This window comes from Cyrtonyx montezumae, unplaced genomic scaffold (genome assembly GCF_038088225.1).
Source record: "Cyrtonyx montezumae isolate F1298 unplaced genomic scaffold, pur_monq_1.0 scaffold_3, whole genome shotgun sequence".
Lineage (NCBI taxonomy): Eukaryota > Metazoa > Chordata > Aves > Galliformes > Odontophoridae > Cyrtonyx > Cyrtonyx montezumae.
In genome coordinates this window covers 149,341,163-149,369,159 of record NW_027072034.1, presented here as the reverse complement: position 1 = coordinate 149,369,159, position 27,997 = coordinate 149,341,163, and the positions used below count along the sequence as shown (strand labels likewise).

At 35.1% G+C, this 27,997-nt stretch overlaps 2 protein-coding genes across 2 annotated transcripts in view; one reads left to right on the top strand and one right to left on the bottom strand.

Annotated features, from left to right (window-relative positions):
• FBXL13 (F-box and leucine rich repeat protein 13) overlaps window positions 1–27,997 on the bottom strand; it is a 74,856-nt gene that overhangs the window by 21,740 nt on the left and 25,119 nt on the right. Inside the window, 10 exon segments of the mRNA XM_065740936.1 lie at window positions 2,093–2,219; window positions 3,216–3,335; window positions 4,223–4,388; window positions 4,541–4,646; window positions 4,648–4,659; window positions 5,272–5,370; window positions 9,426–9,555; window positions 12,874–12,933; window positions 12,935–12,969; window positions 16,943–16,995. Coding sequence (XP_065597008.1) covers window positions 2,093–2,219; window positions 3,216–3,335; window positions 4,223–4,388; window positions 4,541–4,646; window positions 4,648–4,659; window positions 5,272–5,370; window positions 9,426–9,555; window positions 12,874–12,933; window positions 12,935–12,969; window positions 16,943–16,995 — 908 coding nt within the window.
• LRRC17 (leucine rich repeat containing 17) lies at window positions 19,625–26,753 on the top strand. Its single transcript, XM_065743653.1, has 3 exons — window positions 19,625–20,489; window positions 24,030–24,185; window positions 25,907–26,753. Exons 1-3 carry the CDS (start codon window positions 19,736–19,738, stop codon window positions 26,308–26,310), a joined length of 1,314 nt encoding a protein of 437 aa, XP_065599725.1. The 5' UTR covers window positions 19,625–19,735; the 3' UTR covers window positions 26,311–26,753.

Below are 27,997 nucleotides of genomic sequence, written 5' to 3'. Positions count from 1 at the left end.
TATTGTTACTCCACTGCTTCATATATATGCAAGTTTTATCTGGTTAAGTTCATGATCTCAAGGAACATAGGCCTAGCGTAGAGTCAGGACCTTGAATTTCAGGAGAGTGAACTTCAGGCTGTTTATGGAATAGTTGAATGAGATCCTCTGGGAAATTGTTCTAAGAGAGAAAGGAATGGGACAGAGCTGGCAGCACTTTTAAGGATGACTTTCTGAGAGAACAGGATCTCTTTATCCCCCAGAATAAGAAATCAGGCAGACAAGGCAGGAAACTAGCATGGCTGACCAAGGACCTGCTGGTCAGGCTTAGGGAAAAAAAGGAGAAGTATAAGTGGAAGCAGGGATGGGTGGTCTGGGAAGAACATAGGGATGCTGTCCAGTTGTGCAGAATCAGATTACGAAAGCCAAGGTGCAGATGGAGTTGAACTTGGTGAGAGATGTGAAAAACAAGGGTCTCTTCAGATATATTGGGCAGAAGAGACAGGTGAGAGAACATACACCCTCTGATATATAAAAAGGGAGATCTGGCCTTCTCAAACATGGAGAAGGCTGAAGTACTTATCAACTTCTTTGTCTCTGTCTTCACAGTCAGGAATTTCAGGCCTCTCATTTCCCTGAACTTCTAAGTGAGGGTCAGGGGAGCAAAATCCCTCCCAGTGTAAGAGCAAAGCAAGTCAGAGCATTTCATGAGATTGAATGCAGAGGGCTATGGGGCCGGATGACATGCATCCTAGAGTTCTGAAGGAACTGTCTGATGTGGTTGCCAAGCTGCTCTCCACCATATCTGAAAAACTGGCTATCAGGCAAAGTCCCCAGTGACTGGAAAAATGGAAACATCACTCCCATATTCAAGAAAGTGAGAAATGAAGACCTGGGGAATTACAGGCTGGTGAGCCTCACATCCCTGCCTGGGAAGATCATGGAGTGGATCCTCCATGCGAGATGAGGAGGTGATCTGAGACAACAAATATGGCTTCACCAAGGGCACCCTAACCAATATAGTGGCTTTCTATGATGGAGTGATGGCATTGGTGGACAAAGGAAGGGCAACTGATTTTGTCTGCCTGGACTTGTGCAACACTTTTGACATGGTCTCATATCACATCCTCATCTCTAAATTGAAGAGGTACAGATTTGAAGGCTGGACTATTCTGTGGATAAAGAACTAGTTGGATGGTCACAGACAGAGTGTTGTTGTCAATGGCTCTATGTCCAGGTGGAGGCTGGTCACAAGTGGTGTCCCATAGGGGTCTGCACTGGGACCTTTGCTCTTCATTTATACCAATGACAGATGATGTGATTGAGTGTACCCCAAGCAAGGTTGCTGATGACACCAAGCTGGGTGGTGCAGTTGCTACAACAGAAGGAAGAGATGCCAACCAGAGCAACCTGGACAGGCCTGAAAAGTGAGTGCATGACATCTAATGAGGTTCAATGAGGCCAAGTGCAAGGTATTGTACTTGGGTTGAGGCAATCTCAGATATGAGTACAGACTAGAGAAGAGCTCACTGAGAGCAGCCCTGAGTAGAAGAACTTGGTAGGTCCTGATGGATGATAACCTGGACGTGAACCAGCAATGTGCACTTGCAGCCCAGAAGGCCATAAAAAAGAGCGGTAGTCAGCAGAGAGAAGGAGGTGATTGTTCCCTTCTACTCTGTTCTTCTAAGGCCTCATCTAAAGTGCTGTGTCCAAGTCTGGGACCTCCAGTACAGAAAGGCTGCAGAGCTGCTGCAGGAGGTCCAAAGGAGACCCACAAGATTATCAGTAGACTGGAGCATGGCTTAAAACTAAAAGAGGAGAGATTCAGGATAGATGTTAGGAAGAACCTTTTAATTCATAGGGTGGTGAATTGCTGCAACGTGTTGCTGAGAGAAGTTTGGATGTCCCATCTCTGGATGCATTCAAGGCCAGGTTGGATAGGATCCTGGGCAGTCTCACCTGATGAGAGGCAGGGGATGAAACTAGATGATCTTAAAGGTCCCCTCCAACCTAAGACATTCTATGATTCTATGATTTATGATTCTATTTTTTTTTTCTGAAAGTCTAGATAGATTGTAAACAGATTTTATTTTTTTATTATATACATAAGTACCATATCTGAGATGCAGGTTCCAGACAGATCAATGGATATCAGTGACAACATATTTCCCAAGGCTGCAATTCCAGCATCAGTCACATTTTCACAGTGACGCAGATTAAGGTACATCAGTTGATGACATCTAAATTAAATTTAAAAAACAAACAAACAAAATGGAAATGTTGGCTTTCCATTTTTTTTTTTTTTTTACCAGAAATGTAGTATAATAAGTACATTTTTGTAATAACCCCTGTGATTTTTTTTTAAGAGTACCTACGAAAATACACTCTCTAGACCCATGGGGCTGTATTAAGACTCTTGACATCTATCTTATGTAGGCAATTCCACAGACTACATTCATAATGTACAAGTATTACAAATGCTTCAAACCATGAAGACATTGCTAGGTTCTGCAAATCAGCACACATGGAAGACTGAATTTTACTTCTGAAATAAGTACATTAAATGGTGTGTTCCCATTACCAAACCAAAAGGCCTCAAGAATACACCCCCTCAAACAGTTAATGCATCCGTGCTCAGAGCTTTAGGGGCAACACTCCATCAAAAAAACCCAACAAAAGCAGACAAGGCTTTCCCTAGCTTACCAGCAAGCATGCTATAATCATTCACAACTAATGTTATGAAACTATAAACAAGGGCCCTGCTGAGACATCAAGTAATGAGTGGAAAGACTGACTCCAAACTTCTCTTGAGATTTAGAGATTATATTTTGATTGCCAATACCAATACTCCTTCTGAGAACCAGGAAATGAATAACTTTAACAATTGAATGCTTTTTGTTTATACAGACATGATTATTTATTGAGCTTACAAAAATGAGACAGATATACTAATCATTTAATGAAGTTCTGTTACTTGCAACGATCTCTTAAGCCCTTTTTCATAAAACTAGGATTTCCCAGGTTTCCATACTTATATTGATAAATTCTTCATTGTATAATAAATCGTTCTATGAGACTCATAGTAACAGAAGGGACTAGCAATCTATCTAGTGCAAACTTCTATATACAATCAGTTGTATAATTTTACCAATCTATTATCATATCAAAAACTTGGACAGTAAAAATATATTGAATGTCTAATCACATCAGAAAAATATTGCACTGAGCTATGGTACCTTTGTGCTATTTCTTTGACAGAAGCATCAGTGACATGAATACAATTAGCCAAATTCAGCTCTCTCAGCTTAGCTCCTGAAGAACCTTGTACAAATGGCCATGCACCTCCATCACTGATTCTAAAAGAGAAACACAAGCAATACCCATAGAAAATAGTTTTCCTGCTCTATATAATTCTACGTTTAATTTAAATTCAGTAGTCTACATTGTAGGTTAGGAAAAATGAATACTGATAATTTTAAATACCCTTTTTAGTTCAAAGAAGTCAGAATAATTAATGACTCGATTAAAATATGCTGCTTCTAGTGACTGCTAAAAAGCAGAGCTCACTGAATTGATGTCTGTTGGAAGTTATGAGAACTTCCATTACTTCCATCTTTCAGATACAATAGCAACCCAAGAAACAGAGCTTGGAAAACTTATGTAGGAGGTATCAGAACCCATTTAAGCATTTTGGAGTAATATTTGTTATTGATATAATAGCTGGTATTAGTTTTTTTTAATCTAAGTAATGGAAACAATTTAAATGACAAATGATCTTCCAGAACAGAAGCAGCATTCCTCTGCACTATAACATACTATGTTGTCCTGGTAGTTGTCAAAAATAGGCAGTTTTGCTTATATCTTAGTAATAGATACAATGTACTATTTTTCTATTCACAAAAATAAACAACAATCAAATATTAGTAGAGCTGTGACACTTGCCATGTTCCATTAAAATAGGCCTTACCTTTTAAGTAATGCTACTTCTACAGTTGATTACTTTGCTTGAACTGGAATAATAGTGAATGGACTTTTGAAAACATGATACAGAAACAAAAAAACCCTACTTCTATCTATATATGTTTAAGTGTATATTTATATTATATACGTAATATATATGTATTAATATTATAAGAATGTATACATTTTTAAAACTGAAACATATGTTAACAGGACTTAATATAATTTTCATTATTAAAATTTCTAGAGAATGGTTTATAAAAAGCTGAATGTGAGATAGTACCTTAAGCAGTCTGCCACATTTAAGACAAGAATACACTTCCATTTTGAAATCATCTTAAGACCGATAACATCTGTTATCTTCTGGCATCCAGCAAAATAAATATGCCTCATATACTGGCAGCATTTACTCATCAACTTGAAACTCAGATCAGTAATTTGGTTATTTCCTATTGAAACACATAACAGAAAGTTACACATCTGACATATATTAAAGGCAAGATCCAAATACTCAGTGAAAGATTCTTATTGATTTTTTATTGATTAATGTGGATTAATTTTTAAAATTGTTCAAAATAAATTTGTCAAATATAATACTAACCTTCAATCCTGACTTTAACAAGTTTACATTCAGTAAGGGCTTTAAAAGTTGTGTCAGAAAGATGTGGAGAGTCAAGAAACTCAACAGAAGTTATTTGTTGACATTTTTTCAACCAGAGCCTTTGAAGAAGAAGGTGAAATTATGAACATGCTTATGGTCACTCAACAAAAGATCAGCAATCATTCTGCATACAATACTGGTAGTTAGAACTCTGAACAAATAGTTGCAACTCATTTCAACAGTAACTTCTAAAATCTGAGTCCTAAATATATATAATGGAAATTCTGCATATATTTATTATCTTTGGGAACACAAACCAAATAAAGGACTGCAGACATGAAGTATGGCAAACACCTCAGAGAGCGATGTTGCTAACAATCACTTTTGCAGAAGCCTGAAAAACTTTTTCTGATGGGCTAAGTTAGTAGCAGAATGTTCCCATATTTATACTTGGTGTAACACTGAAAAACCATGTAAACTCATAAAAACCACGTAAAAACTGCAATTCAGCTACACCTATGTAGCAAAAGAAGACAAGGCAATCAAAATTTTCTGAAAGTGAATGAGAGTAAGATCTTAAAACACAATTAGACAGGTTTTCAAAAATGCTTCAGGAAAGAAATTTTCCTCTTTAATTTTATCTATATACTTTCTTCAGAATCACTTAAGAGGATAATCCAGTTCCAACACCAGAATTTCCTCAAAATTCAGATTTCTTTTCAATTACTTACTTGAATACATCCATCTGTAAGTGTTGGCATTTCATTGATCAGCAAATCTTGAATCCCACTGCAGCCATTGGCAATATTTCTGAAGCCATCAACTGAAATCTAAGTAAGAAATGCAATATTTACGTCCTCACAAACGTAACAAAATGGTAATTTTCCCTCTGTAAGGTACACAAAATTAAGTGGAATTCCCATTCTCAAAAGAATAGATGGTAAGTAGCAGGTAATCAGGTCAAACTCAACAATGTGCATGGATAAACACAGCATATGTGTTTCTGAAATTCAGTAATGATTGCAAAATAATTGTAGTCTAAAGAATTTTTAATGTCTTTGTCTGGAAAAACACAGTTTGCTTAACATAGCAATTTAATACCACAAATAGCAGCGATTTAGTGTTTTTCTCCACATAAGCCAAAAAACAATTGTACTGAAGCAGCTAATAAAACCCTTGTACCAATTTTTCTAGTTTTTCACACAAACTGTTTTTAACTTGAAGCTCATGAATTCAGATAACATTCAATTAACATTACTGAACATTAAATGCTGTTGCAATATCATATGTACTAATCTTGAATTTCCTTTCTAAAGCCACTGTGGCCTAAGAAACGTCAGGCATTCTTGAAAATAAGGTGTTGAAACGTGAAATTTCATTTACATTTTAGTTAAACAACTGCTTTCTCAACTCAGTTGGAATTTCAGTGTTTAGGTCTACAGTTTAACCATGAAATCATGATTAGAACACATAGAGAATTTCATACCGCATTTTTTGTTTTAGATGAGTAAAATCCCACTTAAACTTTTTCTTCAAATGAACTGTCAGTGATATTTTGAAGTTAAAGATTTTCAGTCTAAGATGTTATAAAATTCTGCAAAACAGAATTTTGCTGCTTGACTCACTAAGTTATTATATATTATCATATATAGAATCCTAGAATCACCAAGGTTGAAAAAGACCTACAAGATCATCCAGTCCAGCCTTCTACCTATCACCAATAGTTCTCTCTAAACCATGTCCCTTAACACAGCATCTAAATGCTCCTTGTATATCTAAAGGGTCGGTGACTCCACCACCTCCCAGGGCAGCCCATTTCAGCATCTGTCCACTCTTTTGGAAAAGTATTTCCTAACATCCAGCCTGAATCTCCCCTTGCTCAACTTGAGGCCATTCCCTCTTGTCCTATCATTAGTTACACAAGATAAGAAGCTGACACTCTGCTCACTACAACTTCAGGATCAGAAGTCAACACAATGATTTAGAAAATAAATATGGTGAAATGCTAAAATATTTGTGAAAATGACAAAATTCATTTATTTAATCTTATATATATATTTATTTATTATAATTTTTTTCTTAATTCCAAAAAATTGGATCACAAATTTCACTCAGCTTTTGGCTTATTTGTTACCGCATACTATCACTGCTTTAAAACTCCTACTTTCTCCCTCTGGAAAGATTGTTTTCATGGAGTCCACCCAGCAGGGCAGAATGATCTCCGCAGCACAGAAGGTATAATGAAGAATCATTATTCTGTGATTCCAGTATTGTCAACACACTGTGAATGAAGAATCTTGAAATCAGCATTCCGCATTGAGAAAATACTCTTGCAGTGTACAAGGGGCTATCATTTTTTTTTATATTTCAAATTTATCAAGAACAATAAAACCAATTGTGACATACTTTCAGATGTTTGGCTTCTTATGCTGATGGCTTGCTTCCAAATGTTATTTTTCTTATATTTTCCACTATCCAAAAAATCTTATTTTAATCTACTGCCAAATGATCACATTTCCAATAATAAAGAGTAGTGCATGTGTAACTTATTCTTCAGTTACACAATTTTGTAATTGGGAAATATAAACAATGAGTCCTCTTCTTTGATAATTAATCAACACAGCTCGGATTTTCTTCTTAAGTGCTGGTCTCTTTTCCTGCTTGATATGTCTGAAGAAGCCAAAATTTGACCGTAGCTGCCAAAAAGAGCTCTCAGTGAAGTGAGAGCAGGAAGAACTCAGATGGTGAAATCTGGTGAAGCCCCCATGTCCGCTAACAGCTTATCTGTTATCCCCACAAACACTGCAGCATGTTAAGAAATGAACAGGTCAAATTCATTTCTCCCCAGTGCCTTGTGATCTTTCAGCCAGCTGTTGTTAACTACAACAATTGATAGGCTGCTCTAAAACATTTTGGGTCAGAATAGTTCATCTAGAAATCAGTAAGCCATAGATCCTGGCTCCAAAAGTCAGCTTCTTCGAAAATCTCCATGATTCTAATTTAAATGAAAATATCTTCCCCTAAACTTTTCTAGTTGTACAACATGTCAGTAAATTACATACAATTCCTTTATACCTTCTATCTTAGTTGTGTGGCTAAAAGTAAAAAAAATATTTTATCTATACTATTTTGCTCCAGAAGCAGGACAAAGCAGTAAGGTTTTTTGAGTATGTCTTTGAGACTATGAGTGATGCATTAGGACACTATTGAGTAGGACACAAGGAAATCTCTGTTTTATAACAACAGAGTCAAACCTTTTAATGAAAATGCTTACCACCCATGCCATACAGACACAAATTTATTTTCTGAAATTCTGTGCAAAAAAGGCCATAGATAGAATTCACCCTACATTATTACCATGAATTAAAATAATAGTCAATCCAAACAAAGCCACTCTTGTTTTACAATGATAGTCTGATAGAAAATGTTCGCTTAATACCTATTTTTTCTGCCTAATTATTTAAATGCTCAGGTCCCCAAAGTGCCACTTCTAAAACCATTAGTATTATCACTGTACAGATGGACTTTCCAAACAGATGTTTGAGCACAACAGTAAGGGTAACTCAAGAACTCATTTAAAAAGAACAGTCATGTTAAAATGAAGGAAAAAAACAGGGTCCTACAGAATCTATATTCCAGCCTACTTTCTAATTCTGAAATGTTATCCATACAGAAGTTCCCCTTTGCATAGTTAATCCCATGAGGTAAAAAAAATACACCCACCATTCTGTCCTATTGAAAAGCTTTCTGCAACAGTGATGCAATTTGATGCTTTTTTGGTTTTAACTGTTTACTTAATTGCTCAGTCATGATCATTAAATACTGTTCCAGAATCAGAGGGAATCCCAAAATGGAGGAAGTTGTGGAGTGCCTTTCAGAGCTCTCAGATACACTGGTGAGCAAACCCACTTCATTCCTCTGGAAAGTGGAAAGATTGCGGTTTTCCTAGTTCAGTGATGATCTCTTTTCTCTGACTGCTGTTGGATCATGCTTTCTAGAGGCAGATACTTACAGTCCATGAATGCACTTCTGAAAAAGCAGGAAAGAGACACTGAGAGCAAAAAGCAGTCAGAGGAAGGCTACTGCCCTCTCTGCCCTCATCCTTGGCTATGGAGGGATTCTGTCAAATGAGCAGCTAAACCATTCTGTCTGACAGACTCCATCTCTTTACCATTTTGCATGCATTTTGTACTTTGGAGAATCCTACCAGTATAAAGAGGAATATATATGGGAGCTTTTATTAACACAGGCAGAACTGCCTTACAGTTCAGTATTTCATATTGCTTTTGTAATGTGTTTCAAGATACAGAATATATTCGAAAGTATCTAAAATAGTACCAGATTCTAAAACCTTGGGCATTTTCAGACTTTTAGTAGGAGACTAAAATAATACAAAACATTAACTATTTTTAGATTGCCATCATAAACATTGCTTCAATGTATTTTAAATCATGATAAAGTAGTTACAAAAGACTACTTTTGAATTACTTTCCAGAAATTCAAGTGCAACTTTCATTTTTTTTTCAGTGCACGCTGGCTTTATTTTTAATGCATTAGTAAAAACTGCATTTTCAAATCTGCTGATTTAAAATCCAAACTAATCATAACATAGAATTAGTTATTTATGGCCACAAAAAGCAAGCCTTGTTCTCATTATGTAGTAAGCACTAGCTGTTTATAGATCTGACAGTTTGTTGGACACAATCCAAACCTATAGTGCTATTATTCCTCAGTAAAATTTAAACAGCTGTAGTCGTGTAATTCAAAACCCTGGAAGACTGCTGCAGTGCTTGTTCCACTTCAGTATACCATGAATGCAGGATGCAGCCAGTCATATAAAGGACTCTCTTCTTCACAGAATGGAAGAAAAACGTGAAGTACAAACCTGAATGCAGCCTGAAAGATCCAAGTAGATGAGCTTGTGACATCCTGTGCCAGTGCCCAGGTACTGTAAACCTTTGTTTGTGAATTTTCTGCAGTGAGCTAAACTCAGATACTGCAAATTGGGAAAGCTCCTTTTCAAGATAAAATAGAAAAGAGAGCAAATTATCACAAGAATATGATACAGAATCAGAAAAAGGTGAAATACTAGAGCTAAGATATTCTGAAAACTACTGTAAAGAAATTGTGTTAGAATTTTCTTCTTGTTAAGGTTTGAAAGTCTCTTTTTTCCAATGGACTTTCTCCTCTGCTATATTGGAGAATAGCACTACCATATAACATACTTCACTGTATGAAAACAGTATCATTTTAAAGTCATTTTGAATAATGACAAAAACATATTTCTTTCATTAACTGCAATTTTTCTGTACATGCTTTGAAAACTAATAGGCTTTTCAGTGCAAGCTTGCTGGACTGTCGTTGCCACTGATTTTACAAGCAGCGCCTGGTGGAAATGAAAGCCAGAGCTCTATCAAAGGACATTAACAACAAAAACGTACAGTTAGTTCCTCTGCTCCTATAGTTATTCAGAAAAGTACTATTAAAAGAATCTGAAAAACTGATAGAGATACAAAAGCGAATTAAGTACCTACATCTTATATCTTTCAATCCTTTCTAAAGTTTTAATTAGTTATTTTGGAAAACATTTCTTTATACTAAATGTTAGCTAAAAGAAAGCAAAATGCATAAATGGAAAATGTTAATCTACAGCACTCTGTAAAAGCTAAGAATTTATACTCAGAATATTTTTAAGTTTCCATCTGCAGATCTGGTTTATAGCACACTGAAAACCATTTATTTTAGTGAACCAAATTTCTGACTGGAATAAATAACTATTGCCACAAGCACCACAAATGAAAGTATACAGAAAATCAGAGCCTAGAATTTGGACCTACTGCTCTGGTAGATATTTAGTTGTAGGCATGCAGTGCTGCAGTTCTGCAAGTCAGCAAAAATTAGCATTTTGAAGAAATACAGGAACACCCACTGAGGAGTTAACTACCTAAGGAGTGGTATTGATTTTCAGAGCTGACTTTATACTTTCCATTAGAGTGGGGAAACTCGGTAACTTGAACTGAACAGCAAATATATATATATTTATGGGAAGCTGGAAAAGAATGCTATCTTAAAATAATGATAGTAATAAACTTTTAAAAATAAATGTAAGGTTAAATTTCATGAAATCATTAAAGACAAAGTAAATCAAGACCAGATATTAGAATATGAGGTTATGCATTCTTTTTTTTTAATTATTATTATTAAATGGAAATATCTATTTCTTCTCAAATGCAGAAATATATTTCTTGATAGAAGCATGAGCTTTTTTGCATTTTAGTGCAAAAATCACTATGAGTGATCATGCTTCCAGATGCATATAACAAAACAGACAATATATTAATGGACTTTTATAAACAAGGTTGTGCTACATGGTTGCACAGCTTAAGATACAGGGATACTGGATTTTGAAACCTTTGATCAAAACCATCCAGTACTCTAGAAGAGACACTGATTTTTTTTATAAGTCATATGACTCATTTTTATGATATGATCTGGGAATTTTAATACATGACTGTTTCTGCCATCTTTAAAGTGACAGCTTTCTTAGAATTGAAGTTTGAGCAAATAGACTCCTATAAAATCCTTGTTTTGTTTGAAATCTGCAGAAACGCTCTCATACTATGTTTTCCAATTAGTTCAGCATTAACAGCCTCAGGATCATTTCTTTAATGCAATCTCATAAAATCACACTCTTACACATAATAGGCAATATTTATTTCTATCATATAAGGAAGCACTTTTTAGAGGGAAACTGTACCCAATAATCAGCATTAATATGGAGGAAAAGTATGAAAAAGTAGGAGTGAATAAAAAATCATCAAATAGTTTTCAGCACATTCAGTCTACACTAGTGCCTTGTTCCAATAACGGACACTGGATATCCAATAGCAAACCTCATGTGCAGTACTACAAAATACAATACTGCCACCTTTAAAAACTCTGTATTAGTCAGATTACTACACAAGACCTGTGGTGAGCTGTGTCTTTTAAAATGGCACATTAAGTGTTTATGAAACGTGTCCTATAGCAACTTTTTTTACAGGACAGCAACTTTTTGCATTTCCTTATAAACTTGGAATCAGGGAGCTTTGCTTTTTGTGCAAAAAATGATCACTAGAAAGAGTGGTGCCTTACACTTTTAAACCAGAAGCTTCATGTGTGAGAAGGAAAACTTACTATTAGTGATGTAGAAGTGAACTGCAAAATACATACTAGTATTTGACCAGTGAAGAGGGTTGTTTTTTTTTTTTTTTTTTTTTTTTTTTGTGTGTGTGTTTTTGTTTTAATTCATTTTATAGAATTGAAAGCTTTGTCTACCCTGGAGACATTTTACTTTAGTAAAAGTAATTTACAAATCAAAAGAAATACACAGATCTGATTCTTGGTAGTAATAGGATACTAAGATAACCAGAATAACATAGGCTAGGATTACCTATGGAATACCTGCTCCAAACTTCAACAAAAATAAGTGGAAATTTAAAAAGACAAAATATCAGCCAACATGGACAAAACACAGATTATGATGAGCATAATGTTAATGAAGAGCTGACTGACAGTACTGGAGACACTAAACAAATTTTTGCCAAAGCACATGCTTATAATATGAAGATACAGCATACAGATTGAGAAGAACAAAAACATGTCATGACAATAAAAAAGAGATTTTTGGATTTTGGGGTGTGTTGCTGAAAGGAAGACACTAGTTTTCCCCATGGGAAAGAGAAATAATGTACATCTAACTTCAAAATCTATATGCAACTTTGTGAAGGCACATCCTTGACCATCATGCTTTCTTTTATGTCAGCTTTTAATGAAGCAACCACCCTCTAACTCACCAAATCTTCAAGCCCCGAAGAGGAACCCATCTAAACAGGAATGACAGACCTCTAATAACATTAACTACTTGTCTTCCTCTCACCAATCTTCCAAAGCAGATCTTAGAATAACCCTTTTGCAGTTGGCACACAACTATTCGGCTCAGACAATAGACCCATCCACAATCTTCTCTCACAAAAAAGAATTTTTATGAACATTCCTTTGTGCAAACTTGTGCAAGAGTAGCTGGACTCACCACAGAAATTTTTTAACTACCATGTTCTCTTAAAATTTTCAGTAGAATTCTGTGAAATATATTGGATAGCCTAGTGTATATTTATGTTTGTAATAAAAAGTGAAAAGGAGAAAAGAATTGTCATCTATGTCAAATGTATTGAGTGTTTCATAAGTTATGTCTAACAGACAGAATCCAGTAAATCTCTATAGAAGAGTATTTCTACAACATGACTCTAAGTTTATTGTATGAGTAAAACAAAGATACCTTTTTTTAACTTTACCTTGACAGAAGTTGTAGCGTTCCATCAGTAATATTTGTATATGACAAATTTAAATAGAGATCTGCAGCCTTCAGATATGAGCCTCATTGATTCATCCTAAATAATAACAAAATAATGCTGACATACAATAAAATTATATTTGCATTAATTTATCTTACACTTTTATATATGTGTGTTTCTCTGAAAATAATGTCTCCTATTTATTTCCATGGAAACCACAACATTTACAGAGAGTGCAGTAACACTATTTGACAGAACAAAGTCTCACCTACAAAAAACTCAAAGAACTATTAAGCTATTATTCAATATAGTCACTGCCATTAGCTATGCATTTTGACCACTGATGAAGAAGAGTCTGCATGCCACGCTTGCAAAAATCTGCACCAGTGGAGGTGATCCACTGCCACTACTGCACTGTGGAAATGCAGTACCACCGCCTCAGTGCACTCACATTGACTGATCTCCATAAACGTTCGAAAGTGTTGACAATTGTTGTCAATAAGCACCACTGTTCCTGTTTCTGAATTCTGGAGGGATTCATGACACACTCTTGCTTCATATGTACTTCCATGTCAGACACCATTCTGTCAGACTGCCCCTTTGCTATCATGAGTTGCATGGCAATGAAACATAACAGGATAATATCGGGATATTTTTAAACATCTACTGTCATACCACCAACATCTGCTTCTGATATTGTGGACCAACATAATAAAGTAGAAGACGTTACTTTCAGAGCAAGCCTTATACAATAATGGAAACAAAACCCCACCTCAACAAATATTTTCAAATCATCATATTTATTTTTACACATGAAAGCCATTTTCTTCAATCTCTAAGCAGAATACTAAGAAACATATGATACTACTTTTATTTACATGAAGCAGATAATTTTAAGATCGCAGTTCAAGGAAATGTTTAACACTATACAGTTCATTTAAGCATATGGGACTTTACACATGTGCTACTGAAGTGTATCACATTTTACATACTCACTGTCACTGAGTCCACACTCATTTTTCAAAGGTCTAAGTAACAGAAGAGATTTCTAACTAGAAGGAAGGAAATGTCGCATTCACCTTCAGGAAGAGGGAGACGAAGGATCTGAGAAGCTCTGGGTCTTTCAGCCTCACCAAAGTCCATAAGAAAGTTATTTAGCAGACCCTCCTTGAAGACATGACCAAGCAAATGAATGATAAAAAGGTGACAGGGAACAGCCAACAAGAATAAGTACAAAGCATTCATCACTGATGTAATAGTTTTCTATGACAAAATAGCAAAATCTTTGGATAAGAGAACAGCAGCTGTTGTGTATCTTGACTACAACAAGGCCTTCAACACAGAATCCTTCATTGCCAAATGCTTAAAATATAGGTTGGATAAGTGGATTTCAAAAATCAGTGAAAACTTGCTTGGATTGCTAGGCCAAAGGACTGTCACCAACTTTGCTAAGTACCATTGGTGTCTTGTGGCAACTGACATCCCTCAAGGGTCAATACATCTTTAATAATGACAATTGAAGAGTGCAATTTCAGCAAATTCACAAATGTTACTAAACCAGGGAGAGTGTCAGTACCTCATAGGAGTGCAACTCAGAGAGTTTAGTCTGGAAAAAATGAGCTGACAGAAACCTGACAAAGTTCAACAACGACAAATTCTTGCATCTGAGATGGACTACCCATATGCAATTGAATAGGCCTGGACAGGACAGAAAGCAGGACTCAACAATGAAACACATTTATCCAAGAGTTCTAGTCAATAACAACTTCAGTGTAAGTCAGTAATGTGCTCTCATGAAAAAGGTGGTCAACTGCATAATATTAGCACCTTAAAGTATGTGCTAATATGTACTAGGCTGTATTAGCAAGAATATCAGCTAATCAAAGGAAGGAATTATTCTCTTCTGTTCGACACTAGTGAGGCTGCATCTAGGTGTTGAGTCCTTTCTTGGGCTTCCCAGTACAAGAAGACATACGAATTCTCTGTCAAGTCCAGTGGAAGGCTTCAAAGATTATTAGAGGAACAAGATTCACAAGGAGAGGCTGAGCAAATGAGGTTTGTTCAGCCTGAAGAAGAGGCTGTTAAGGGGGAGATCCTATTGTTCTCTATAAATATCTAATGGGGGTATAGAAAAGACATAGCCAGACTCTTTTTGTAAGTTTTAAGAGACAGAATACACATGTTCCAATGCAGTGTATTCCAATCAAATACTAGGAAATATTTTTTTCACCATTAGAGGGGCCAAAACTGGAGTAATTTGCTCAGACAGGCTGTGGGATCTCTATCCTTGGAGCTACTAAGAACTTGACTAGAAAATATTCTGTGACCTGATTTAATGGGACCTGCTTTGATTGGGTGCTTGAAGTAGATGATTTCCAAGGGGTCCCTTTCAACATAATTGAATCTGAATAGTCCGAAATGCAGTTCTCAGTACAGACCACATGCGGCTAATAATAAGGTTAAAAATACTATCAAATGAATAATTACTTGAGTATTCCTTCTGAGATAACTACAGTGAAACCCAGTTGTCCAGTCACAGTGGAAAGAAAAAAGATGTAGTGCATGCCATGAAATCCAAATATATTTTCAGGTAGTCATATTAGCCTGAAATCTACATTGTTATGCTTTAATTGTTACCAGTATGTCTCCACTTTGTCTAAAATTAGCTAAGGTACTTATACGTAATCTGCAATATTTCTCTGTTATGAAACAAAAATTCTTTCCAAGACTTTTCCCATTTCCTTCCCATCTTATTTTTTTTTAACCTCAAAATTAGGCACAAAAAGATTGGCAGATCAGTAAGGAATTTACAACAGACTTCATAGGAAAGAAAAAAACAATATAAATAGAGAATCAGTAGCTTGTGAAATTAAGAGCTGATGGATTTATATTTGATTATGAAAATTAAGACCTAAGAACCTTTCTTCACCATTCTCTAACAGCTCATAGCTGCTGGGAACTCATATTTTATAGAAACTGGAACAGTCTTAGGGAGGCTGAAATGATCTTAATAGGTCATCTCAGTTCAAACCTCCAGCAGAGATGGAAAAATACACCTAAGCAATCTTTGACAGATATTTCTCTGATCTATGCCTGGAAAACCTGTGTTTGAGGTTCTTATTATGTTGTATTCTTATGTCCGGGGGATGTTTACATACTCATTACTATATTAATGGCATCCACCACATAACCAACATTTTCAATGCTACTATAAGAACCTTTTTTTTAAATTCAGAAATCTTTATGTAATATACACATTTATTTGTTACAGAAAAAAAATCCACTTCAGTAGTTGAAAATTGTCATTAAACTCTAAAGAAACTTCCTCCTTCTTGCAAATGCTGTTAAGTATCTATTACCTTCCAATTTCAACAGTTCTCTAATTTCCCAGTCCTCTGAGTTAGCCAAAATATGACAGTAGGAAGTTTACAATGGTTATGTCATTACTGATGATTTCTTCCTTTTTTTTATTTTTCCTGGAAGAGTTCTTCGAATTTTTATGTGATGCATGCCATTTCAATGTTTACTATGTAATAGTTGGGTCGGAAGCCACTGCCCTATTAGACATAATTAAAATTCTAACAATATTTTAGAATAAGTAGTCCAAATTCTATGACAGACTAAACATCTGATGTGATGTAATCCAGATAAGCAAGTAAGTTTAATACCCATTAAAAAGATGACAGACATTTTATAGAAGGCTTGCACTTTGTTCTGCTCTTTGCAGAGACATGCTAAACTTAATCACATCTAGGAGATGCTTAAAATCTATGTTATGTGAATTCAGATGTGAATTGCATATAATCAGCAATTTTAAGACCATGCCAAATGAGCATTCTGAACAGGACAAGAACATATCTGTTCACAAGGTTCATACAGTAAACGTTTCAGCCTCTGGATGGTTGGATAGTCTACAACAAACAGCATCATCCTAAAATAGTTATTGTCAAATTTTGAAACTTGTTCAAAAGTTTCTTATTGTTCAATTCCTTTGAAAAATACTGCAGTGGAAGGCTGATTTGCCAGGTTCACTTGTAATAAGTACATGGTTAAACTTTGTGTTACTTACATTTAATGCCTGGCATTCTGAGAGATTTAAGTCCTGCAAATTCTTACATTCACCTAAAAAAAACCACAGTCATTTTGAAGGTTAAAAGTTCAAATTCTCATAGGGCCATAGAAGGTTATGTATTTCTATTACAGATTCAGTCCATCTAGGCTAATATCCCACTTGAAACTATTGCAGTATCAGATTACCAAGAAGAAAGCACAAAAGGAAAAAAAAAAAAGTATACAAAGTTGAAGTTGTCCAGAGGAAAAATGTCTTCTTAATGCTTCATCAGTTTCTGGCTTATAAACCAAGCTGTTTTCTGTCTTATATTACCAAAGGATGAGAGACGTATCTAGTTAACCAATTTAGTGAACTTAGTGTTAAGAAATTATGGAGTTAAATTTTCTAAAATGTATCTGTCCCATCCCATTGTTACATGATTATATAATTATTAGATTATATAACTATTTTTTCCTTCTGCAAGTAAAGGAGCAACAACTAGATTAACTATACAAAATGCTCTGCTCATCTTTTGCAGCAATGGAGTTTCAGAGAATTTACTTTAGATGTTCTCTTCTGTGTGCATTTAATTTCTTATAACACCTATTATGCAGAGATTCTTGCAATTTTAACTAAATAAAGAAGTCAAGCATTAGTCCAACAAGAGGTCTGTACATTCTTTTCTACAGAACCATGACTTGATATCCTGTTAGATGTCATAACTCCATGCCTCTATTAAGAGAGTTACATGTCATAACTCCATGCCTCCATGCCTTGATCCTTCAAAGTCCCTGACAGCAATTGCAAAACTCAAAAGAATCCAAGCAGTTAAAATCATCATTAAGGTTGCTAAGCCACAGAAATGATATACCTCTTATATGGTTCTTGCCTTAACACTAAATGAGACATATTTTATATGTGAACCTGTAATTTATACAGAAAGGAGTTGCGTGTTTTGATAATACAGATAAGCATAATTTAATTTGATGGCAGAATAATACTGGTAATAAATGCCAATTCAGATTCAGGAGATGGAAATAAAAAAGAATATTTCATAATTATTTATTATGCTTCATCATCCAAATTCTTATCTTTTTTTGTTCTAAGCACTCCAGGATAGAATTAATGTTGAATGTTAAAAAATATTGAGAAGTCAAAACAACAGAGAGGATCCCAGTTACAACTGATGTTATTAAAACACACAATCAATTTACAATGACTAGTATATGACTTCTGAAAAGTAACCAGTCTAATTTTTCATGTGAGGGATAAAGTCATCAGTGTAAAGCACACTATGAATTAACAGAATCTTAATGCTGGTGGAGAACTGGCAAGTACAGCATTAAAAATGGAGAATCCATCCAAGGGGGGTCAAAGTTGATGTTGACAGCAGGTCACATGGTTTAGAAGTATGCAGCAGCATGCACAGATAGGATTGTTTCTTTCTTTTTTTTTTTTCATTATACTTAAGCATAACAAATTGCTTTGCTTTCAGGATTTTATTCATTATTGGATTTTTTATAATAGAACCTTTCTGCCAGAGAAAAAGGTTTTTGAGACCAAAACAATGTTGGAAACTGTCAGCATTCTAGATTGGGTTGTACTACTGTCTTCTGAAGTACTAAAGTAAAAAAAAAGAGCATAACACAAAGATGTCCACAAGCATAGAAAAAATAATTAACTAGACAATTCAAACAGTGAAGAATTGAAAAAAAAAAAAAAAGGTTTAAGAAGGAGTGATACTAACGAGCAAAAAGTAGGAAATTAATGAGATAAAAAAAAATCAGACTATAAAAATTTCAAGACCAAAATGTTTCTGAGGAAACACAACTTTATGTCCAAAATTTACTGAAAACAACTGCATAAAAAGGAGTGCATAGGATCACTATTGGAAATTCAGGAGCAAACATAGGCTAAAAGCTTACTAACGCAATTTTGGACATGGTTGCATGGTGTAGTCCTTATCTTCCTCTAAGAATAATTCCTGGACAAAAGCTTCTGGCTTACCCCTCTATCTTCTGTCTTCTTAAGTGGGAAGACCTGGAAGCATTTTGAAGCAAGCAATTTTCAGGTCCCTCACGTTCCTTTGCATCCTGCCCACTCTCAAATGACACAATAAGCTCATACACTTTTGGAAATCACTACATTTGGGTCCTTCTTAGAGCAGTCTATGTAACTCTGCCTACCTGGCATGGGCCACAAGAAACACCTAGTAATACCAGAGCTGGTTGGGATAAAATGGGAGTCAAGCAGAAAACAAATGTACTTTATATTGTGGGTTTGATAGGAACATGGGATGTAGATCAACTTCTACATCCTACTGAATATTGTTCCTCCTGGAACATCAAGGAGGTCACTATGCAGAAATACTAGCCTCAAGCTCCTCTTTTAAGCTTATTCACCATCTTCCATGATGAATTTAAATACAAAGAAGACTCAGTCTGATTACATTTCTTAAACACCTGAAAACTTTGTGACCAAAATCAATTATCAAGCGCTGAGCCTCATTTTTCATATTTTACCAAAATAAATGACAGTAGATCACAGACAGTAAAAACAACGAAAAAGAGCATTACTTTTTCAAACTAACTGTGAACTTCCAAGTAGTGTAATTTACTGCAAGCTGCATACTATGCACAAGCCCCCAAGAAAGGTGTATATCATCTGTTCTAATATTTTATTTTTCTTCCAGCACAGGGACACCACATACCCCAGCTGTGCCTATTCAGATCTGGACAACACTGATTAAGACAACCAACATTTTCTTCTCTCCCAGTTGTCACAAAAAAGTGGGGCAAGCTGAATGTCAGGATGCAAGTCATTACAATTATAATACTACTACTTCTTTGTAAAGCATCTGACTTCAGGAAGACAAGAAATAGGAATTTGAGAAAGAATGAAAGAGAAAACATCTTAAGAAGAGCATCTAGCACTGTTAAGCGCAATGCCCAAGGCCTACCATGTGATATATACATTTACCTTCATGAGAAATACCTAGATTGTCAGGAAAGAAAATTGGTTTTTGTAGCACCTGATTGGCCTGAGGATTTGAAGCACATGCTGCTAGCGAGAAACAAAATTCGTAAATTGAAGAATAATATGTTTTCGAAGTATAAAGTATTGAAAAGTCTGGATTTACAGCAGAATGATATATCAAAAATTGAGAGCCAGGCTTTCTTTGGTTTGAATAAACTTACCACACTCCTACTCCAGCATAACCAAATTAAGAGTTTATCCGAGGAGATTTTTATTTATACACCCAATCTAAACTACCTACGTCTTTATGATAATCCCTGGCATTGCAATTGTGAACTAGAAACTCTTGTTACAATGCTACAGGTTCCAACCAACAGGAATTTGGGAAATTATGCCAAGTGTGTGCACCCAATAGAACTGAAAAATCAGAAGCTAAAACAGATAAAAGCTGAACAGCTATGTAGTGAAGAAGACAGGCAAGATCCCCAAAACATAAAACAGAAGCCTGAAGCTACCAAACCAGAATTTGATTCTTCTTTGTGCCACATGTATGTGTTTCCTGTACCAACTCTGAACTGCAAGAGAAAAGGTTTGTATAAATCCTTATAACTGAATGAATTATTTTCATATTCTAGTTCCTTTACTGCTGCACATATTATTTATGACATATTCATATGGCCCAGTACTTGCTTGACTTACTTTAACTAATACTTAAATTATTTGTCTCTTCACCATAAATATTTCTCTCAAATATTTTTCAGTTCCCTAGTATAACACATCTGACGAAAATCAACAGGAATTAAATTAACCCTATGCATAAATTACTGAACCATCAGCACCTCAACTTTCAGATACTACAGTGACAAGCATACTAATATTATAAGCATACTATTATTATACTAGGCAAAGCAGGATTGGATCAGCCAGAGGTGCTAACAATCCCCAAAGGAATCTAAACGCAAAGAAGAGCCATTACAGTCTCACATGTAATTTCCAAGATTTCTTCTTCTGAAAGAAGAAAATGTATGCTTTTTTTCGTAAAGAAATACCTCCTCTGTGTTCTTTCTTTTTGCACCCAACAAACACACAAAAGCTGAAGTGCCTTCAATAAATCTTTTGCAGACTCTTGAATCTATTCCATTCCCAAATGCATCCCTGGCTCCTAAAAGCCACAGTAAAGCCCTAAGGGTAAACCAGCTGTAGCATATATTAGTACAAAAAAGCACATTTATTCATGCTTTATATTTCTCATATTTTATACCACAGTGAAACAAAGCATGGAACAAAACAATTCTGAAGAGAGTTGTCCTTTAGCATTATAAAATCTGAACTAAAAAGCATTAGTAGTAGTCCAAACAGGGAGAGCTATTTTCCCAACTCTTGGAAAGCATATTCTGCAAAACAAGGTCACTGCAGTATGTTTTGTCTACTTGTGTCTTGCAATGTGTTTGCTAAACCTCTATTTCCTTTAACAGTGACTTATATCACTACTGAACTTTAATTTTGGACACATTACCTAAATATAAAGAATTAATAATTTCAATATTCGATGACATGGCTTGTCTGCTATGTATGCCATAAAATAATATCGATGATTTCATCTTTTTCTCACGGCTGAATTCCTTTCTTGCTATGTCTTTTCATTAACGATTTATGTTTTTTATTGACTAACAATAATTTCTTAATAATTCCTTATCTTTCCTCTCCTTGTGAATAAGATCTTAACTATTATACTACAAATTATGACATGATCTTCATTACATCTGCAATGAACTCGTGTTTCTAAAAATAATGTTGAACAAAAGCTGAACAAAAAAAGGTATATATTATTATGTACATATATCATTATATACATATATTATACATGTACATATCCATGTACATCTACATATACATTTATTATAATATAAATATTGACATAAGACTGACTTTCTATCTCTTCCCATTCAGTGATATAGAAGAGATGAGAGGAACACGTTAGTATACTCAAAAACCTTGGGCAAGAAAAATGTTATGTTTTTTCCCCTAAGTCCATAGTGACCTTCAGTGTTGTCTCCTCTTCCTAAGAGCTTCAAAGAATTTGAAAAATAAATAACTGTAGTAATAACAAAGAAATAAAGTTACTTCAGCACCCACAGGAGCATACTACAGGGTACAGGACTCCTTCCTTCAGGCTTGCTCTATCACCCCTAGACTTCCTGAATGTCTTGCATGTACACAATGAATGAGTCTCATTTAGGAAGTATCAGATCTATTGTGCATATGCTTGGCAGCTGGATGCACATATCCCATGAATATTTGGGATTTCTGAACATATGGTAATCTTTGATGAAAGCATCATACTTAACTGTCCCTGCATACGATTACTGTGCAGCAGATGCACTAACTCATTGGAATTTTCATCAGAAATAGGAGTACAATGGACCCAAATTCCTGGAAAAAAAAAACCAAAAATTTTTCTAAATCCACATGGACAAGATTTCAGAGCAAGAGGAGAATTTATTGCCTGTCAAATCATTAAGATGCCTTCAAAAGCTGAAATCCATTATCTCTTTTCAATTGAGGGGATGGAGTGACAAGCAGGATAGCATTACTATGCATCTCTAAAGAGAAATGATAAGGCCTGCACTTTGACCATCAGGTCATCACCTTTTAGTTAATGTCAGAATGCTCATGAATAGATATCTTAAAAATGTAAATATTTCTTTAAAATAAATATATGAATATATGTATGTCCTCCTTTTTGAAGAACTTCTTATTCGCATCTCATCAGATCAGTGATACATCAGAGATGACAGTGCTTCAGAACTAGAATATCCTATGTCCTTGTCTGATTAAAAAAAAAAAGCAACAAAAGTTGTTTGCTTTTCTGCAAAATGATCTGGGTTCACAAAAGCAGATGTAAAAAAAAATCTGCATTCTAGAACAGCCAAACTCTTCAAGTGTATGAATTCAAGCATTATGTTCATTCATTTGGTGATTAACAGACCCTGAACTTTGGCGTCAGCACAAGCAGGAAACACTCCAAACAGAGCAGGCAGGAGCATTTATAATATTTACATATTTATAATACAGATACTTATCATACCAAAGCTCTACTGAAATTCAAATATAATCAGGAAGTCTCTGATGTATTTAGTCTCAAGAATGCCTGATGCTTGAGATATGTTCACAATTTGGAAGTGTACTGACACCTCCAATTTCAGCACAGATCCAGGAATTTTCTTCTATTTAAAGAGAGTCAAAGAAGGGGTGCTACCACTCATTTTCTTCTAACAACTCAAAATTAGAACACTACATTTAGTACACAGAAAAACCTCAGATGAGGTTTAATAACTTTATCCTGAGAATATTCAAACCACACCTGGCACATCTAAAGAACATGCCCTTAACTACCAAACTAGAAACTATTATTTATGTACTCTTTTAAAAGTAACTTTTAAAAACTTTGAGATCTGCTCAGCTACTCCGGAAATGCCAATCATACAAGTAGGGTAAAAAAGCAAACTCATAGATTAGAAATGTCTCTATGCTGTTTGTACAAATAATAACTGTAGGTATTGTAACAAAACACATTATTATAAATAAAAGCAACTATAATTATAGGAGTATAATTATAACTACACATATTACTAAATACTAAGAAAACAATCACTTTCATTGCTAATAAAATGTTACCTCTTGGCAATGCAAAACAATGCATGTAATAGTGTACACTGTAATTTGATCATGGAATATGTTCCCCTAGCAATGAACATTTATTTACACAGTTACCCTGCTGATTCTTGTTTTTAATTTACAAGTTTTACACCCTTCTTTCATTAGTCTGGGGTCTTTACATTCTACTCCATTCCTATGCAAATGAATAGTATGGTTCTCTTAAAATAAAAATACAAAACTCCGAAATAGGCTTTACTATAAGCAGTAATGAAGACAGCAACTCTCATGTTAAATGCAAAGATGGAAAAGAAAATAGCAATCAAAGTCAGAAGCTGAAAAAACATACTGGGGAAAAAAGAGAAAGAAAAGAAATAATGTGAGACCAGCAAAGTTCTGTGTGCAAATGTGAACCCTAAGCAGCAGGAATAACCTGAAACTGATACAAATTCTCTCTTCTCCATTTTTAAAGATTTAAAGAAAGTTCCAGGTAACATACCTCCAGATATCGTCAAACTTGATTTGTCCAACAACAAAATTAGACAACTACGACCGAAAGAGTTTGAAGACGTCAGTGAACTGAAGATATTAAACCTAAACAGTAATGGAATAACTTACATTGATCCTGGTGAGAATAATTTTAAATATTCATTTCAAAGTTATTTGTGTTTTATAAACTGTAAGCTTTGGTAAAATCTCTGTCTTATACAAATGTGCAAGAAATAAGGACCAAAAAATCTAGAAGTTGGTGCAAATGTAACCTTTCGTAGCATTTAACTCACAAAGGTTTGCACTGAAATGTATAAATTGTCAAGTCAACGAAGAGTGACTGATTTCAGCAGCCCTCTAACACTATGCCAGCCAATGCAAAAATGGAATTCTGCAGAGTGAAGGCTAACCATTTACCAAAGTGACAAATAGTTTAATACCTTTAATTATGATTTCCAAATTAAAAAAGATGTAATATGATGGATGCTGCTTTTAAATAATAATGGATATGAATTAATAGGCAAATCAAAAGAATTAAAACTTTCTGATCAAAAAATGCTACACATAATTGCTCTTACGTTACGTATTATTAGACCTCAAGTAAGCTTGTTTAGCAGTTTGCTTATTGCCTATGTGCATTGGATTTTTCATTATGAAAGCAAACACAAGGAGAGATATAAATAATGAAGCAGTAGAGTCTTCTCTAGTAGTATTTCAGAGGTTACGTAGGAGAAAGTGGTAGTAGCAGTAAAATGCTATTTCTGAGGTTTAGCATTACACATGGTAAACTTATTCAGATTCAGACTTCTGTCATGAAAGAAAAATTGCAAAAAAGTATGAAGTGCTCTCTGAAATACAACTCAGAAACATTATCATTAAGTGTCAGCGGTTTACGGGCAGGTTCGGCCCGGTTCCGTGATGATTGGTGTGGGGGACCCACGGACCCACGCCCCAGGAAAGAGGAAGGGGGAAAGGGAAAAGGGAGATGGGAGATGAGCCTAAATACAAAACAGCAGCAATGATCTTAGGAGGAAAGCTAATTTACTAAATAGATATCAGAAAGCAAAATAACACAATATAATACATCATAATTGGAATTGAAGCTAATAAATAAAAAAAATGAGCGAGTGTCCGATAAACCGAAGGCCTTACGCTAACGCTGAAGGCGGACGGCAGCGAGCATCCACTGCTGAGTCGATCCCAAAGGAAAGAGAGTGTCCCGTGACTGCAGACAGTTTTATCTTTCCCTCTGAGTGCAAACACGTAAAAACGCAAAGCATCGCAAAGTCCTGGGGAATGGAGTTCTTCTTCTCTTCTGAGACAGGTATACCTGGAACTATCGGTGATCCATGGAGCTGGAGCATTAACTCTTTAACTCTAAATGCACCACATGATGTTATGATGTGGAATACCAGTACCAAGAATCATAAAACCATGACATTAAGCTACTTACTTATTGTTACACAACCACATACAAACATATTAAAACAACTACTCCTCCTCTTTCTAATACAGTCAGCTCCTGTAATTCTACTCCCGTTTCATGGAAAGAACATTAGAATTCTATGTGTAACTCAAATATTCATTCATCCCCATTGGCACTATACTACACTCATGCATTTTCGTAAGTGTTTTACAACTTATCAGCAACACAATCACTCTAATGTTGACATTTTCAGGACAATATATGTCATTACTCAAGGTATGAACCATATTCTAAAAATCTGTGTTTGAAAAGTCTTTTTGTACTCCTTAGTAAAAACAAACAAAGTTATGAAAAAGTTATTTCCTGTTGCACATAAGCTTACTTTCTTTAATTCACCTTTACAAGTTACAAATAAATATCTTTCTTTTGATAAGCTGCTTTCTCAGGGCTCAATAACTTAGAGGAGCTGGATCTATCTAACAACAGCTTGCAGAATTTTGAATATGGAGTACTGGAAGATCTTTACTTTCTGAAAATTCTGTGGCTGAGAGAGAATCCTTGGAGATGTGATTACAACATTCACTATCTTTTCTACTGGTTGAAGCATCACTACAACGTCCACTACAACGGCCTAGAATGCAAAATGCCTGAGGAGTACAAAGGATGGTCTGTTGGAAAATATGTTCGGAGTTATTATGAGGAGTGTCCGAAAGACAAGCTGCCCATTTATCCAGAAACTTTTGATCTGGACAAAGACGATGAAGAATGGGAAAGACACAAAGAAAAGTCAGTTCAAACAGCTAAAAAGCACAGTGTAATTGTCACTGTGCTAGGCTAATAAGGAAACCCTTTTTTAGTAAAATCAAATATTTGGTACTCTAACAAAAAAGAAACTCAACACGCTGTTTACATTTTTGTTAACTGTACTGATTACAAGACTATTTGTCTATAAAGATTTCTGTTTGATGCAGTTAAGGACAGAATGGCATTAGTTACACAGCATTCTTCAATAAGTTGTTGTTTCTGACTGTTCTGCACACTCTTGTGAAATTTTCTGTTAAAAAATCAAAACGATGCAGTAGAAATGGATAGACATGAATGTAGATATGTGGTGGGGAGGAGCTGTGTATCAACACCATGTATGAATGCAGTTTATGTGTTGACATGGACTTGCTGCAGGGTTGTGACCAACACACAACTTTCTTGAATGTACTGCCAGTTGTTTGTATCTATCAGTTTCCTGAAATATTCCCAGAACACATTTTTAAGATTTTGTATCAGCTTCCTGTTGTTTAATTGTATTAAAAAACAAAAACAAAACAAAAAACAAAAAACAAACAAACAAAAAAACAAACATGGAAGACTTAAATACAGTTCTAGAAAAAAAGGAATGGTGGTTGTTATATTGATTGACATCCAAACCCAGAAGTTGGGTTCTATTTGCTGATTTACCAGTGTTCCTATTCAGTCTTAACTGAACCATCCAGTTTCTGTCCCTTCTGTACCTGAGCTACCTGAAAATAGAAATAGCCAGGACATGGTTAGTTCCCAAGATGCAGTTCCACATGATCATATTGCTGAAGCTTTCCTAGTAAGCATTTTAGATGCCATATCAGCTTGACAAAGATTACCTGATGTCCCTTCTAGATGAAGAAGAGCACATAAGCTGCTGGGGCCCACCAAAACTGAAGGTAAGTATGCATGTAAGTGCTGGATACTCTCAAAGTTTACCCTTCCCACATCTCATTTGTAAAAATGCACATCACAGTGTCTCTATCACACAGCTGTCTATGTGAACATATATTCTTTAAAACCTGTGATGATTCTAGCAGAAAGCCATAGAAATGCCCTGGCTAACCAGTCAGTATCTCTGAAGTTCCTTGCTACGTATTCCTTTACCAAAAAGAGCTACTTTTACTGAAAGACTCCTACATAATCCTTCTGTTTGTTTTTGTTTGTTTTTTTAATTTCTGCATCATTTAATGTTGAACTAGACCTACTGCCTGTTAAAGACAGATAAGTAACTCCCCAGACAAGTAGAACATGCTGGATTAAAAGATCAGTAATCCTAGCTCAATGAAATCCTAGATCAAGTAACAAATATGCAGTGCAGGAAAGAGTTTCAGGGCCAAACCTTTAAATATCTGTTGGTTATCATGGAAGAAATTCTGAAACACTCCTGGGAGAAACCTTGCCCTTTTAAAGCTCTGTACACGTGTGGTGCTTGTGTGTTGCTCTGGTGCTAAAGCCACAATCCCAAAAAGTCAGATGTTTTGGTTTTGAAACGTAATACAAAGTACTCAGCACTTTCATGCTTGCATGAAATAAAAGGAAAATATAAGAAAAAAGTTAAACATGGTGGAAATACAAAAAAAATCTTAAGTAAAAACATGCGATTATTAATTGTATTTGTTCATGTCCTCCATAACTGAGATTAAATCTATTTAATGGTGCAGATAAACTGAATACTTTAGATATTATACCATGCTCTATATACCTTTAAAAAATTGTACAACAACATATTA